Source organism: Montipora capricornis, chromosome 1, assembly GCF_036669925.1.
Source record: "Montipora capricornis isolate CH-2021 chromosome 1, ASM3666992v2, whole genome shotgun sequence".
In the NCBI taxonomy this organism is placed as follows: Eukaryota; Metazoa; Cnidaria; class Anthozoa; order Scleractinia; family Acroporidae; genus Montipora; species Montipora capricornis.
In genome coordinates this window covers 37788167-37803166 of record NC_090883.1, presented here as the reverse complement: position 1 = coordinate 37803166, position 15000 = coordinate 37788167, and the positions used below count along the sequence as shown (strand labels likewise).

Below are 15000 nucleotides of genomic sequence, written 5' to 3'. Positions count from 1 at the left end.
TTGCGTAGAGAAGCCTGAAAAATTCAGGACTTCAACGGGGTTTGAACCCGTGACCTCGCGGTTCCGGTGGCCCGTTGAAGTCCTGAATTTTTCAGGCTTCTCTATGCCATTGCAATAATTGCGTTCATGACTGCGAGGATCATAGCTTCACGAGGATACCTAAACTTCGAGCCAGGATTCGAGCTGGGATCCGAGCCAGGATTCGAGCTAGGATCCGAGCCAGGATTCCAGCCAGGACTCGAGTTAAGATGAGCTTTCTCCGCTATTTATTCTCGAATCTCTCGGTTAGGTTAGGTCTCTAATCGGTTAGGTTAGGTCTATTTGCGTTGGTTCTAGTCTAGTTTGGTCTAGTTAGGGTTAGGTCAGGTCTCGGTTAGGTTAGGTTAGGTCTCGAATCCTGGCTCGAATCCTGGCTCGAATCCTGGCTTTATTCTTAGTTTATCTCTAGCTTCACTTGATTTCATATCCGCAGTTCACATATGATTCATTTCATATATAATTTCATAATTAATTATTTATTTCACTACAGTGCATTGAGTGCAAAGGCTAAATGAAAACTATTTTTAAGTGTCACAAGACATGTATTCAAATTATGTCAAATGCAAGGATCTTCAAATAAAAATGATATTATTTACCGTCCCACAATCATGAGCTCTCTGACTGATGCTTTTTTACGGAATCCTCCATAAACATCAATTGTAAAAATTGTGCTGGCACTGTTAAAGATTGACGTCAAGTCGCTCATCAAAGCAGCCATCATAACGGCCATCATTAATCCTCTCAGACCTGCAAAAAAAAAAAACAAAATACAGCAAAGACCAGGTCAAAAGAGAAAGTAACCGTGCTAAAACCACAACTTTCTGAAGTCTTTGGTTGGCCCCTGTAATCAACAATTTTTAACAAAGAACAAGCACCATGAGCATTGTTAAGGATATTAGAGAGCTTTAGATTCTAGGACGACAACGATTACGAGTATGAAATTTTCTCTTAAAACAGTGAGCGCGCGCAAACCAGCGTCATTTTGGCGGGAAAAACGTGTTACCGTCGTCATTTTAGTGCGAGATTTTGCAAAAAATGTCGTCGTGTCAAAACAAGTCAACAACACGGTAGCAGTTTTGCCTTTTTCGATCAGCAAAAAGGCCCAGGTAACAGCAATAGGCATAACCGAGCAACCTATTCTGCTAACAAAGAGTAAGATTAATCGTACGGGATATAAATTTTTCAAGTATTTTCGCAAAAAACTGCGAATCAAAATTCAAATTCAAATTCAAAAATTTACACCTTTTTTGCACCAAAATCTCAAGGACTTCTCAAAGGACACATTTCCCATTTTCAAGGACTCATTGTAGTACAAAATCAAGCCGTAATATAATGATTTTACAAAAATTAAAATATATTATGCCTCCCCAACAGGTGATATCAGTCTATGTAGGTTTTTAGTTCTTCAACAAAATGAGCTATTTTGTCTCTTAAAGGTCTCTGTGCAATTGGTCCATTTCTTCACTAGTTCTCCTTTAATTATTTGACTTCGCAATCCAGACAAACTTGCCAGTATCTTATGCTTTTTGTGCAAACTCATCTGCTGATGGAAGAAGGCTATTAGGCCACTTGGTACTTTTAATGATTCTATGAACAAATGGGGATATCCATTTGCTTTGACAGGCTCTTGTCAAACATAAGTACACAAGACTCTTCTTTCTTCACAGTGTGCTTCACAAGTGAGGACCACGCCCAAAACAGACCAAGTATGCACATTTCTTTACTTCACATCAAAACTGACTTGCAATCCTACTATCAGGAACATTGCTTCAAATAATTTGCTTGTACCTTCATGTGATTTGTAGGAGTAACGAGACATTATCACTTTCAATGTTCATAACATTTCTGCCTTCAATGTCTTATCACAAACATCACCGATGCACCTGCAGCGAAATATGTTTCGTGGAATTATTCTCTTCTCTAACATCTGATAAAGCAATCTTGGGAGCAACTATGGCATGCTCACTTACAGTGGCTGGTCGTTGAAGAAAATTGACAGCCAAAAAAAACTTGAAATGCTTGCCAATGACAACTCCTGTGATGCAAGTGTTCCATCTTTCTTCCTTTTCAAGTGACTTGTGAGAGTAGACTCTGCCATGTTGGAAATGTCAACATCTTTCACCATTTACTTTCCATAGCAACTCAATAATATGGATTCTGAAGCAACGAGGGGCTGAATACTGACTTCCCCATCACTTTAGTTTTTAGCTTGGGTTCCACAAAACAAGAAAGTACACGCCTTTCAAACTTCATTGGTTCTTAGTGCTGGTTAAGATCATGTACTGGATCGGACAAGGGTGTTGGTACACAGGCAATGAACAAAGACAGATGAGCCAACAAAAGGATGGGAAGTCACTACCAGATTTAACTGCACCATGCCGGAATTAACCAATAATTGGGTGAACGTCTGTGTGGTGTAGTTAAGAAAAGTCTTATACATCTCCAAATGGACTGTGGGAGGAAAAAATTTTTTGACAAATTGTTATCATCTAGAAAGTACTCTACTGCATGAAAGAGAAGTTGCACCTTGAAGCTTGATGCAGCATAAATACGTAAGCATTATTTTGCCCTTTAGCAGTTATGGATTAAGTGCCTCTATTTATTGGTAATGTAGTTGTATGATTAAGATGTAATTTGCAAATTAGAAACTAAGCTCTCATGTCTATAATAGTCACCACAAAAGCTCTGATTTTATAACCTAAAACGCCCAATTGCATGTATAAGCTCTGTTGATAGCAATACCATTAATGGCCCACTTAGTATTAGACAAGTTCAATTGATACTTTACTGATCAGTTGGCAAAACCTCACATATCCAAATACACGCAACTCACCCGTGGGCATAAGCTTGAGCACAAGCTCTGGGTAGGCAATGTTGGTGCAGCCAGCCTTACTGCCACAAATCTCCATGCATTTCTCTGGAACACTGCAAGCAACACGGTCTAAGACCACACAAGAGCATTATGTAAACATTACATAAATTAACAATAATTATTACTAGTTTACCTATTATAGATAGTAAATGGTAGAAATGCTCCAGAGGGGAAGGGAGACGTTCAATTATGCTTGCGGTAATTTAAGGACGGTCGTGCCTGGAAGTGAGGGGAGATTTTAATAGGTCTTGAGCATGGACGGTACAAAACGTAGACCCCCAAATGGACCTCCTTCTGGACCCCACTCAAAAGAAGAAAGAAACAATAGATGGTTTTCACAGAGACGTCATCAAATTCTAAAATCAAAATCGCAAGGTCTTCTGAATTTTTATCTAAAGGAGGTTGACGATGACCTACAAAATTCGAAAATACAGCAGTTGTCACCTTGCGCAACACCATGATACAAAGCTATTTGCTTGGAAAAAAACAGTCCATCCCTGTGAATCTCAGCAGTTTGCGCCTTTAAAGTACTTTAAGAGATGTGTTGATACACATGCATTTCATCTCATCAGTGAAAAGTAAGCCCTTTCATCGCAAAGTGAACACCAGATGTTTTCAGTTGATTACAGTCCGCCATATCGGTGGACCAAGTGGAGTCTGCATACAAAATTGTGTGAATAACTCAGAAACGATGTACTGCACAGACCTAAGATTTGGAGTGGTGTTCAAAGATTTGTTTCCAACAACATTCCAAGTTCTTGGCCTTTTTCATTTGAATGATTTCGAATTTTGTTGTTGCTGTTGCATGACAGTAAACTATCTATAGTTTGAGGATACAAGGAGTGAAATGAAATACAGAGCACCAGGCTCTGATGATCATGCTACGCATATTAATTCCTCCATTCGCACATAACCACAATTCCTTGCACCTTTGACCACAATCCCTTGTGTTTTGCTTTAGACTTACTCACTGCGGCAGCAATTATTAATATCAAACATCTTGAGACAAATGCCCCATCCTGGCCACTTGCCTTCCAAATGCAAAGGTGCTAATTCAAATCCATGGGAACCTGATGCTGACTCCTGTGCCTCGTGCCAACAATGCCTTACAGGAGGAGAAGTCAGCCCACTAATTGTGGAACCTTGATTGTGAGGACAGGGGTGAACAGCCCAGACAACAAATTAATGCAATCTTAACCATAGACAGTTGATTAAGAGCACAATATTATTTATTAGGGCAAATATCTTTGTGCTGAACTTCTAAATTTAAGAACATGCCAAAAAATTAAAGCTTGCTTTAAGTGCTGGTCCTCACATCTGTTTACCTTGAGGAGGGCTTCAATATGGTGCTCACACAGCTGCAAAAGTGGAGTGGGGTCAATGCACACCAATGCTCCAATTGCAACATACCCAACCACCCTCCTCCCCCCCAAACACCAAACGCTAACCTTAACCCTAACCCCTCCTCCTTTGAGTGAATCCCCACCACCTTACCTGGTGACAGGACACGGCTAATCATTCCCGGCATCACAAGGGTGAAGAGTGGTAGGATTTTAATGTAGCCAGCCAACAGACAAGCTCCCTGTGCATGTGATAAACTTTTGGCAGAAAGGGCTCTTTGAACAATAACCTTGCATAACAGACAAAAAAATGCTCATTACATGTAGCAATGCTCCAAAAGTACTCACTATACGAGTTGCATGTAGGCTCCATTTACCTGATCAGCACACCAGTACCAAATTGAGGCTATTGTTTGCCCAAAAAGGAACCCAGCCCATGGCATGTCAGAATTGACTGGATCACGCAACATAATAAACGAGTCGTCCCGGGGTTGACCACAGCTGCTGTTGGAGTACAGTGTGTCATTGGATATTGCGTTCATATACTTCTTCTTCAATCCCTCATAACCACCAATCTCTGAAAAACCTATTATTATTCAATTAAAGGTGAGAATGCCACATAACCCAGACAACAATGCCATAAACAATAATATTATTACAAGGATATATTTACAATAGTGGGATCAAGGCTGCTGCCTAAGAAAAACTTCCGAGAGCCCTTCGGGCTTCCAACATTAAAAGTTAGTAGCCTGAGTCATTTTTTCAAGAGCCCAGAATTAATTCCAGCTGGGATCAAATTTACAAGAAAGTGAGGATGAATCAAGTAAGGTGCCCGTTTGGGCTACTTGCTCAGAAATCTGGTCGCCTGCGCTTGCAAATAAAGTGCCTCAGGCGACCAGGCGACCGTTGGGCATCAGCCTTGGGGATGATGGAAACTTAAGCTCAAGAGATTCTTTCTTTTCATATATAAAAATTTCATAATTTGATATTCTCCTTCACGATAAAAAGAGGGTTAACATATGACAGCTTACGCCCATGATCCTACAGCACTCTTGCAAAGCGTGATAGCAAAATAATTGAGGAACATGCCAAGGAAGAAATAAAACTACCTGTTTACATGTACCGGTATGTATATGTATAGTTGAGCACCAAGACTCAACAGAGACAAACAGCAACTCGGAAATGGCCCATTGGCCGCAAATCATACCAGCTTTAAAGCTGGCAGAACAACCAACATAAAGATTGATTGACTTTCCTGTACTTGGCAAAGCAAAACTACTTTGTATACTGGTATATTCTGTATGGGGTAAATAATTGAAGTTATTCTCTGATTTAATTTAAAGACATTACCAAGTCCCATGACTGTTAGAGATCCAACTACCATCAAAAAGGTACAAAGTGTGTCAGTGTAAATAACTGCCGCCAGTCCACCTGTTTGAATAAACCACAGAGGAGTAGACAGTTACATAAATATAACTAAGGTTGAGATGTTGGATATCATCAGACAGCCAATATGTCTGCACCCACCAGTAATCGTACAAAGACAGGTCATTCCCAGCATCAACAAAATGGCTAAATAAAGATTCCAGCCAAGAGCTAGGCGGATGAACAAAGCACCAGAAAACAAATTGACCTGAAATACAAGAAAATAACACATAATGCTAAACATCATCATGATACCATACGTTAAGTAACAACTTTTTAAGTTGCACACTTAATTACTGGCTAAGTAAGAAACTGTCACTTTGTTGTTAACATATAGCACTTAATAAGGTCTGCACATCCTTAAAGCAATACAAAATACACTTTTTTGCAACAATCTGCTTAAATTTCATACTCACTGAAATTTTTGTGAAGATGTAAAGAAGAAGAGAAACAACAGAGAGCCACATCCTAAGCCTTTTGCCACCATAGCGACGGCTGATATACTCAGGTAGAGTACAAATCTATAACAAGCAATTATAAAACACCTGTCTGTGAATAATTGAAACAGCAAATGGAGTATCTAATCAAACTAAACTGTCTTAAGAAAAGAGATCTTAAGTCAATAGGATAAGAGTACAGTAATTACAAATGAATAAAACTGAATTTGAACAGTAGGAAGCATAGAAATGAACAGGCACAGCTCATAGAATTAGCCCATGAAAATCATCCAAATGTGAAATGGGATCTCATTTTAGTATTGCTGCATGGCAATCCTAATTTGGTTTACTGTTCCAGAATTGGCAATAAAATGGAAAAGACCGAAGTTTGTTTATAACAATTAAGTTGTTTTCACACAGTACAGTATATTATCATTGAATTTATTGATGAGGACAGTAAAGGAGCACAAAATAATTATGGTTAGGAACTTAAGCAAAAATTTTACAATTTTGGACTGGCACTCCACATGCACATTTAGGGCCAGTTATTTAAACAAAGTCTAACTAAAGCCGCGGCTTAAGACAATTAGTGGACCTCCAAATCTATTTATACAGCTGTAAGCGGTATATTTTAAGTAGATAAATTGTTGTCTAGTCTGGAATGCAAACCTTCTTGTTATCGTCAGCAGCAGACAATATTTAGATATGATTGTTGGCAATATTGAAAATGGCTTAGAACGCGGTTTTGTTAAATATCGTCTAAACTATGTTTTAATAATCGACCCTTAGTGTTTTTATTTTTTAGTTGGTGACAACTACAGCCTGCAGATCTTCTTTTGTACATAGATGAGGACGAGGTAGATTACGTGATGACATCACTCACCCCCCCTGCAATATAAACTGGCAAGAACACCCAGCCAAGCAACTGCAGTATGATGAGTGCCTATAACAGAAAATGAAAGGTTTAACCACAAAAGATAATAAAAAAATAATAATTTCTTAATATTTGTAAAAAGAGCCCTAAATTTAAATATCAAACATTCAAATAAGCCTTTTATATGGCAAGTTTGGTAAGCTTAAGATTCAAACAACAGAAATAACTATGTGGTTTATGTGGTTGTCGCACTGTGTTATTTCATATTATTAAATTCTCAACCTCGGATAATGCAATTCTCGTGCTCTGATTGGTTCACTCAATCTAGGTTATCAGCTCATATACCTTACTTTGACCTTATATGGTAAATGATTGCGCTTAGCGTTGCTAAACTAAAAACGTTTACGCCAGAAAGCGAAATTTCTTTCGGTATAAAGCAAAAGAAAAACGTTTTTGTGGAAAGTTTGGATCACTTTCAAAGCTTAGAGATACGCGAAAAGGTAAGAAATGTTTTTGTGATGAGCCTGCGTCTGTCTGACCACGAGGTATTACACAACATCGCATCTTCATCAACTTTTTTCGATTTTGCTAGGATTTTCTCGCTTTTTTTGCTCGTATTTCGTACTTCTAAACTTTTGGAGTTTAAGGAATTTAATGAAACAATTATTCCATTCGCGCTTGTTGGATATGAGAGTGGTTATAGCCAACTCGGCCCTACGCGCCTCGTTGGCTATTTACCATCTCATATCCAACGCGCGCTCATGGAATAATTGTTAAGTAGCCCAACAAAATTTAATGTTCGCAAGGAGTGCCATCTCACAGCATGAGCTGCTGACTATTTCCAAACTTACTCCTCATGTTTTACTTTAGTGACTATTAAATTATTGTAAATAACAGGTTCAGTTGCAAGCTTTTACTGGACCTCCTTCGTGAAGGATTTAGCTAGTTGGCAGACACTTTGTGACATCAACAAATGAAAAATAATGCATCTAATTAAGTCCCTGGTCAGCAGGGACTCCTTGTTGCCACCAGCTCCCAACCTCAAATATTGTCTGAGACAGATACACACAGTGCATAATGGGAGGGCAGTCTGCATCTTTATCATGACGAGCTGACATAGGTGAACTATGCATTAAACCTAATGTAGATATCTTACAAGTATTGTACATAACTTAAAAAAGGAATTGTATGATATACAATGGTACCTCAATCTAGAAAAAAGCAAAGAGGCGGAGAAATTCATAAGATATGCAGGATTTCCTTCACAAAGGTCTTTCCCAAACTTTTATGAAAGTGAATGCAAAGAGGTTACTGTTTGTTAAACTCAGGATATCTTTATTTATTATTCAACACATTGTGACAAATGTCCAAATATGAATTGGTCATAGTGCGCTCAATATTCGTCGTGCATACTCAACGTATATCCTGCGATGTACGTAATTTTGTGTGTCACAGAGAAAAATGGTAGTTTTTACAGCTTTTTTTCCAAATAAACATAGAAAATTGTGCTTGGCAACAGGAGAGCCCAGCAAAAACACCTATACTTGGAGTTTAGTTGCCTATAACTCAAAAACGAACTCGGTGACCCCCACCCCCCCCCCCCCTTTTTTTAATGGCTGAAAAGTGATCAAGATGAAAAGAGGCCAAGATGAAACTTTCTGCAAAGTTTAAAAAAATCACAGAATTAAGGTGGCTCTTAATCCGCTGTACAAAATTCTTTTAAACTTTGCAGAAAGTTTCATCTTGCCCTTCTAATTATTTTCAAAAATAACAAATGGGGTGACCAAGTTTGTTTTTGAGAAATAACCAGCTAAAGACAAAATACATGTAATGGGTGTTTTTACAGGGCTTAACCATTGCCACGGTGACGTATTACATCACAATAATGACGGCACCTTGTTCAGCAATAATCCTTGTTTCATTTGGTATCACAATATTGCTGATAAATGATACAGCATTGTAGTGCCGAACCTTCTAATAAGAGCATTGCTTGTAAGCATTGAAACTGTTTTGAGCATCCCACATATATGTAACGTGTACCAATGATTTTTTGTGCAAATTTGTTACAGTAATAACAGAACTTTATAATTACGGTAACATTGTTATGTTTTGCAGTATCTGGGTTTAAAGCAGTACACATGCATGGGAATTCTGTGTTTTCACTGGCGGCTACCCACATGAATAAATACTTATAACTTTTTTATTAATTTTATACTAATATCATATTTGATTACATTGAATTCAAATGCTCCAACACCAATTCCAGCTGCTGCTCCAGACCCAGCTAAGCCAATGAAGTGTTCACTGCCAATGTTACTGGCAAACAGGGATGCTCCAACCTAAACAAAGATCATAACCACATTGAAAAGTAGAGTACATTGAATTCGACCTTAGTTAAGCTCAGAATTAAGGGCGACTCAACACAATGCATTTGTGAAGGGATTGATTATAACAAGTCAAAACAGGTCTGCATTTCATTAACTGATTATCCACCATAACAATTTAATTAATTTTGTACACAGACATAAAACACGGCTGGACCTGGCTGCAAGAAAGTCAGCAGTTTTTGTTTATCGCTTCAGGCATTGTTTACATCACAGCTTCCCAGCAAAACTGAGAGCTGCTAAAACTCGGCCTTTCAGTCATCACACTTCTCAAGCCAGGGAGCGTCAGAAGAGGTATCCAGAAATTAATACTTACGATAATGGAAAATGGAACATGTATCCTAGACACTTACTGGAAGCCAAGTCATAAATCTGCCAGCCAGAAAATACCCACTGACGGTGCCACGATTTGACTTGTACATGGCCTGAAATTAAGATTGGTTAAATTAAGATTAAACATTTACATTGTGCCACAAGATAATACAATTTTAATGAAATTAACTACTAAGTTTCTGGAAATCCTTGTCCTTCCTTTGCCATTATCAAACATGCCTTTGTCCCTATAGCTACCCTTCTTCTGTTGGTGTAATATGCTCTTTCACCCCCTCTTCCATAGCTTGCTTTTACAATATTATTGGAACAGGTTGTCTCACATGAGCTAACCTATCTGGAACATTCTTCCGTAACCTTCCTTGCCATATATTCACCTTACCACACACTTCTTCACCATGCTACCCAAATTTGCATCTTCTTACCTGATCTGGCCATATCACACCACATAACTTACTCTATAACTTACTCCAGTTATCATGATCCTCTTTCCCTGAGCCCTTTCCCCCTAAAAGCTTCCCCCTTCTACATGTACCTTTACCTTTTTTTCCGAAACCTACTATGGATATAACTGCACACCAGTTGCGGGATATAAACCATAGGCCCAGTCTTTCAAACCTTTAGTGTTCATAGACACAAAGGGACATCAAAGAACCCACAAACCAAAACTGCTAAGAATACACGTTATTCCAAAATGGCCGCCATTTACATATTCTTTTGTTTTTATTGAAATTAGACCTTGATGCCTCGTTCAAGGCAAAATATTCTTTTGAATTTTCTGCTCAAGAACGAGGCATCAAGGGCTAATTTGAATAAAAACAAAAGAATATTTAAATGACGGCCATTTTGGAATAAGGTCTATAGGGAACCAAGTTCCTAGTGTTGCAGTCTGTCCTAATTTAACCCCTGGACCAGCAAAATGTGGCCAGTGATGTTTCTAAGAGGATTTCAGTGTCTCTAGCCAACTAAGCAAAAAACACCATAATCTTCAATCAAGAGGGACTTAATGGCAAGTGCTGGAACATGTAGATAAGGATAACTAAGTTCCTCCAATTAAAAAGATCACATTTTTTTCCATCATCATTTTTCTCAAGTCTTGTTGTGACAATGTTTTGTTCTTACAAGTGATCGCTACAGCTATTTCTCCCATTTTTTTCCCAACGTAAATTTTATTATAAAAAGGGGAACTTTAAGCATAACGAGGGGTAAAATGCGCTTCAAATAAGTTTGAAGAAGCTGGCTACACACAAATTAAAAGGTACATGTAGTTGGCTATTTTAAATTAATGTAATTGTAGGCAAGACAGCTGTTCTTTTTTAATCCAACAAGTCAACTACTAGAACAAAAAAACTGCTAAGTAACACATTGATATCATTAAATGACATCAACTTTATCCAAGCTATAGATTGTTTTGTCCTCTATCATGCCTATGCCTGGTGATGGGTCCAGACACTGACCTAAACAAAACTAACATTTTGCAGATTTGTTGCCACTGAAAAAGTTCCACCAGATAATCTCTGCAGGACTGGAGCAAAAAATTATGTGCAGCTAGGATGTCACTCACAATACTGTGTAGCTAGGAGTAATCATTGATTATGAAGTGCATTCATTGAGAGAACTTTGGAGGTTGGAATCACTAGATGAGCTGAGATGCCATAAAAACAATGCATTTACGAAAAGAACGTCTGTTGAAAGTTTTAACTGAGGCTTGAGAACTGTGGCTAAAAATGGAACGTTTGGAGGAAAGAGGTGATGATGTCACAAAAAAATCTAGAATATTTTTAAATTGCCTGTATTGTTATGTTTAGCGGTCAGTAGCACTGATACGGGATTTAACGGTTATGCTCCAGAGGTTCACACCACAAGTGGTACTCAAATGAAACCGAGATGACAAGTTGGAGGATTCTTGTGAGAATATGGACCATAAATTTAAGTATCAAAGAAATTTGATTCATTTGGTTTTTTATAAGCCATATATCTGAAATTCTGGATGATAGAAAAGTGAAAAACCTTTCTTTAAGAGACAAGTGGGATTCAATGAATTCCAGTCCCTTCTTTCTGTTACTCAAAGCTAATGAATACAAAGTACAAGAAAAACTTCCGTGTAAATTTAATTCACTTGCTCCAAAAATATGCTGTTGACCTCAAGGGTTTAAAATAACTTCTCTTGATGAACAGCACTGCGAAAAATGCAACTAAATTTATCTACCGGACATAAAAGTTTTTCCACTGCATGTTATGGTGAAACCTGATATTTTATCCTTCAGTGAACTCTTCCGACAAGTCACTGTAAATGGCATTGTTTTGTCCCATCCTTCAAAACATAAGCGCCCTGAGAAGCGCATTATGATTCGTCTCCAAGACTTCGAGGGCAGTACTCATAAAAGAATCAGTAATACCTAGTGACAAGTCGCATTAAGATTGTTTTATCGCAGAAGAAAGAATCTATATTAATCTTAACATGCAGCCACACAACTGTAAACACATGCCCTACACATGTTTTCCTTCCGACACTGCAAAGATCACAATACAAAAAATCAAATGTTCACTCACGTAGAGTCCGACGCCAAGGACGATAACAAAATACAGCACGACTATAACGATATCCCATGCTTCAAGCCCAGGAGGTTTGTACTGATTTTGAGCCATATTGAACTATTTTAAAGTCGCTGTTTAGCACAAAGAATTTGGGTCTTGCTCCTTGATTATCGCGCCAGAGAAACGAAATCCGATTGGTTCTCATCGTCGCCTGAGTGAATCGAATAAGGTTTGCATGGGTAATAGCTGATGGTCACACCCAGTACCGTTTGAATAAAGACCTTGTCAAGGTGAGAGAGCTTTGAAGTGCACGAAAATCATCAGTATGCTATTATTACTCATTAGAGAAAAATAATTGGACTTGTATATCTGCGAGCGTTCTCAATACAAGTTCAAAAATATTAGAAGTCACGCTCTCTGAGCACGCGTGACGGCACGCTCTTTTCGTGCTCCATTTCCACCCATGCCTTCCCCGCGAAGAGAGCATTGGCCGTGTTTTCACGGCAGCCGTTCTGTCGCTTAACATTTTTGAAACAGGTTTGTTTGTAGACTTCGTTAAGCGACTTGAAAATGATACGTTTTTTTCACGGGTAAGATTAAATGAGGAAAAATTATGTGCCAATTGACCATTTTCACATTCTCCGTAATACACTTTGTTTGCCCCCCAAAATTTTGCATAAACCGTTGTTTTCAAATGCTCTTGAGACACTGCATATTCCCAAGAGTGTGAATTCAATTGGGTTTATGCAAAATTTGGGGGGCAAACAAGGTGTATTATGGGGAATGTGAAAATGGTCAATGCAATAACTATAGGTAATCACATGACATCGAGTGCAATTTTTACAATGACTGCAAAATTCTTGCGCGCTCATTGGCTAATAGCGGACAGACACATAAATTGACGCGATATTGGTCACGTCAGCGTCAAGAAAATTGAAGTTTCTCGCATTTTGGCTCGCGTTCTTCTCGTGTTTTGACTTAATTTTGACCCCTCTGCCTTTCTGTTATTGTAAAAAACAAATTGATGTCAGTTTTTCATGCGTCTGTCCTGTTATTGACAATGAATTTCATAATAATATTGTCAAAGTAGTCAGCAAATCCACTCCGCTATCACCTCGTGGATCCACAGCTACTTTAGACAATGTTATGAAGAAATTCACGAGACGCAGACGGCAACCGGAAGTGAGCTGTTTTCCTTTTAACTTGTCTTCACACAACCACATTTACATTACTAAGTATCTTTTCTCCTTTAGAGATGATAAATATAAAAACCTGGGTGACACCACTGTCCTAGCACGCGAAATGTTCTCTCCCGGTTGCCGTCCGCGTCTCAAAAACGCGCAAGCTTAAGCTCCCTAATAACAGGACAGACGCATGAAAAACTGACATCAATTTGTTAATTGGAACTAGACGCTCCACATAGCGTACACTGGGTTGCCTGCGGTACGTGAAATTCAGTCCTATGTTATGTTACAAAAGCTCGCCTCTTTGGAATGACGGTGGACCATAAACTTACCTGGGTACCACACAGAAAAGCTTTGTCAACAAATTGTAACCAAGGGCACCCAACGTCAATTTTCGGAAAATATCTGTTCGGAAGACGATTTGTAAAATTTCTTGCCTGCCTGCCTCTCCTAGGATTTTCGAACATATGAAAAATGTCACCTAGAATTTCCGGGAGCCTTTTGTCTGGCTGAAATTTTCGAAAAGATAAGTTTTGATCCGTATAGTTTTCGGATCAGTAGACTTTCAGCTAGGAAATCCGAACAGATGAAAAATTTTTAGAGAATAAAAATATGCCTATATCTACCGTTTCAATAATAAAATACGTTTAACAATGCTATGTTTAGGGTTAGGGTAAATTCTCGTTGGATGCACCCGTGTAACTGCTAAAGCGGTGTCGGTTATTAGCAAAGGCCGTTTTATTAAAATTTTATTTTAGTGTAATCTTACCGTCTATTAGATTCGGTCTTGTCTTGTTAGGTTCGTGCACTAACATGGATACCATTAATTCAATTGAAACACTTCACTGCAAAACCGGGCCGCAAAAATTATTTTTAGGCAACCAAAGGATATGGCATCAACTGATGTATTGAGTTTCGTTAATTACCATACCGTTAGATTAGATTATAACGTAGAGATAACCGAGTTATTTTTTAAGGCATACAATGATTTATTACCAGAACCATAGTCTGCCACTATCATGTTAAAGCGGAATAGCTATTACTCCCTCGTGGCGAAAAAGTCGGTTTACTACCAAGTTATAGTTGTAGATTTATGAAGGACTCGTTAGCCCACCAGGGGCCACTTCTTTGGAATTTGGTTGTTTCTTCATTTGCAAACCTAAACGAGACCTTCCCAGTTACAGATGGGCTAAATATGATGGCATTTTGCTCAGAACAACCTAAGTGAGACCAAAATCCGAAATTTACACCTGTAAGCGAGACGACGAGCATTACCGCCGAAAAAAAAATTAATGTATTACCACCCAACAATGTTTAACATGTTTTGTCGCAAAACATCTCCTGTTTGGACAGACCTTTACACTAGTTAGACACACTGTTACCCGTTGTGGAACTTTGTGACATTAACTCCCCTGTAAACACTGTAATCTATTCTTCGACGAACTTTCAAATGTCTAGTTTTGGGACCATGCTAAAGGGTTTCGTCATTTTAAGCTTTGATTCCACGACAACTGAAACAAAACAAAAAACGACAAACCAGACGCAGGCAAGCAAGTGGGAGTTAAAAGGAACAAGCA

The 15000-nt window shown here is 38.5% G+C and overlaps 1 protein-coding gene across 1 annotated transcript in view; it reads right to left on the bottom strand.

Moving 5' to 3' along the window:
• Window positions 1-12490, bottom strand: part of LOC138041777 (sodium/myo-inositol cotransporter-like) — a 22553-nt gene extending 10063 nt beyond the window's left edge. The window contains exons 1-11 of the mRNA XM_068887488.1: window positions 12255-12490; window positions 9725-9796; window positions 9222-9326; window positions 6997-7056; window positions 6093-6197; window positions 5779-5884; window positions 5602-5682; window positions 4629-4837; window positions 4406-4541; window positions 2873-2980; window positions 636-786 (exon numbers count right to left, since the gene is read on the bottom strand). Of these exons, the coding sequence (XP_068743589.1) occupies window positions 636-786; window positions 2873-2980; window positions 4406-4541; window positions 4629-4837; window positions 5602-5682; window positions 5779-5884; window positions 6093-6197; window positions 6997-7056; window positions 9222-9326; window positions 9725-9796; window positions 12255-12350 (1229 nt within the window). The 5' untranslated portion in view covers window positions 12351-12490. The remainder of the gene's footprint in view (window positions 1-635; window positions 787-2872; window positions 2981-4405; window positions 4542-4628; window positions 4838-5601; window positions 5683-5778; window positions 5885-6092; window positions 6198-6996; window positions 7057-9221; window positions 9327-9724; window positions 9797-12254) is intronic.
• Between the last annotated feature and the right edge of the window lie 2510 nt (window positions 12491-15000).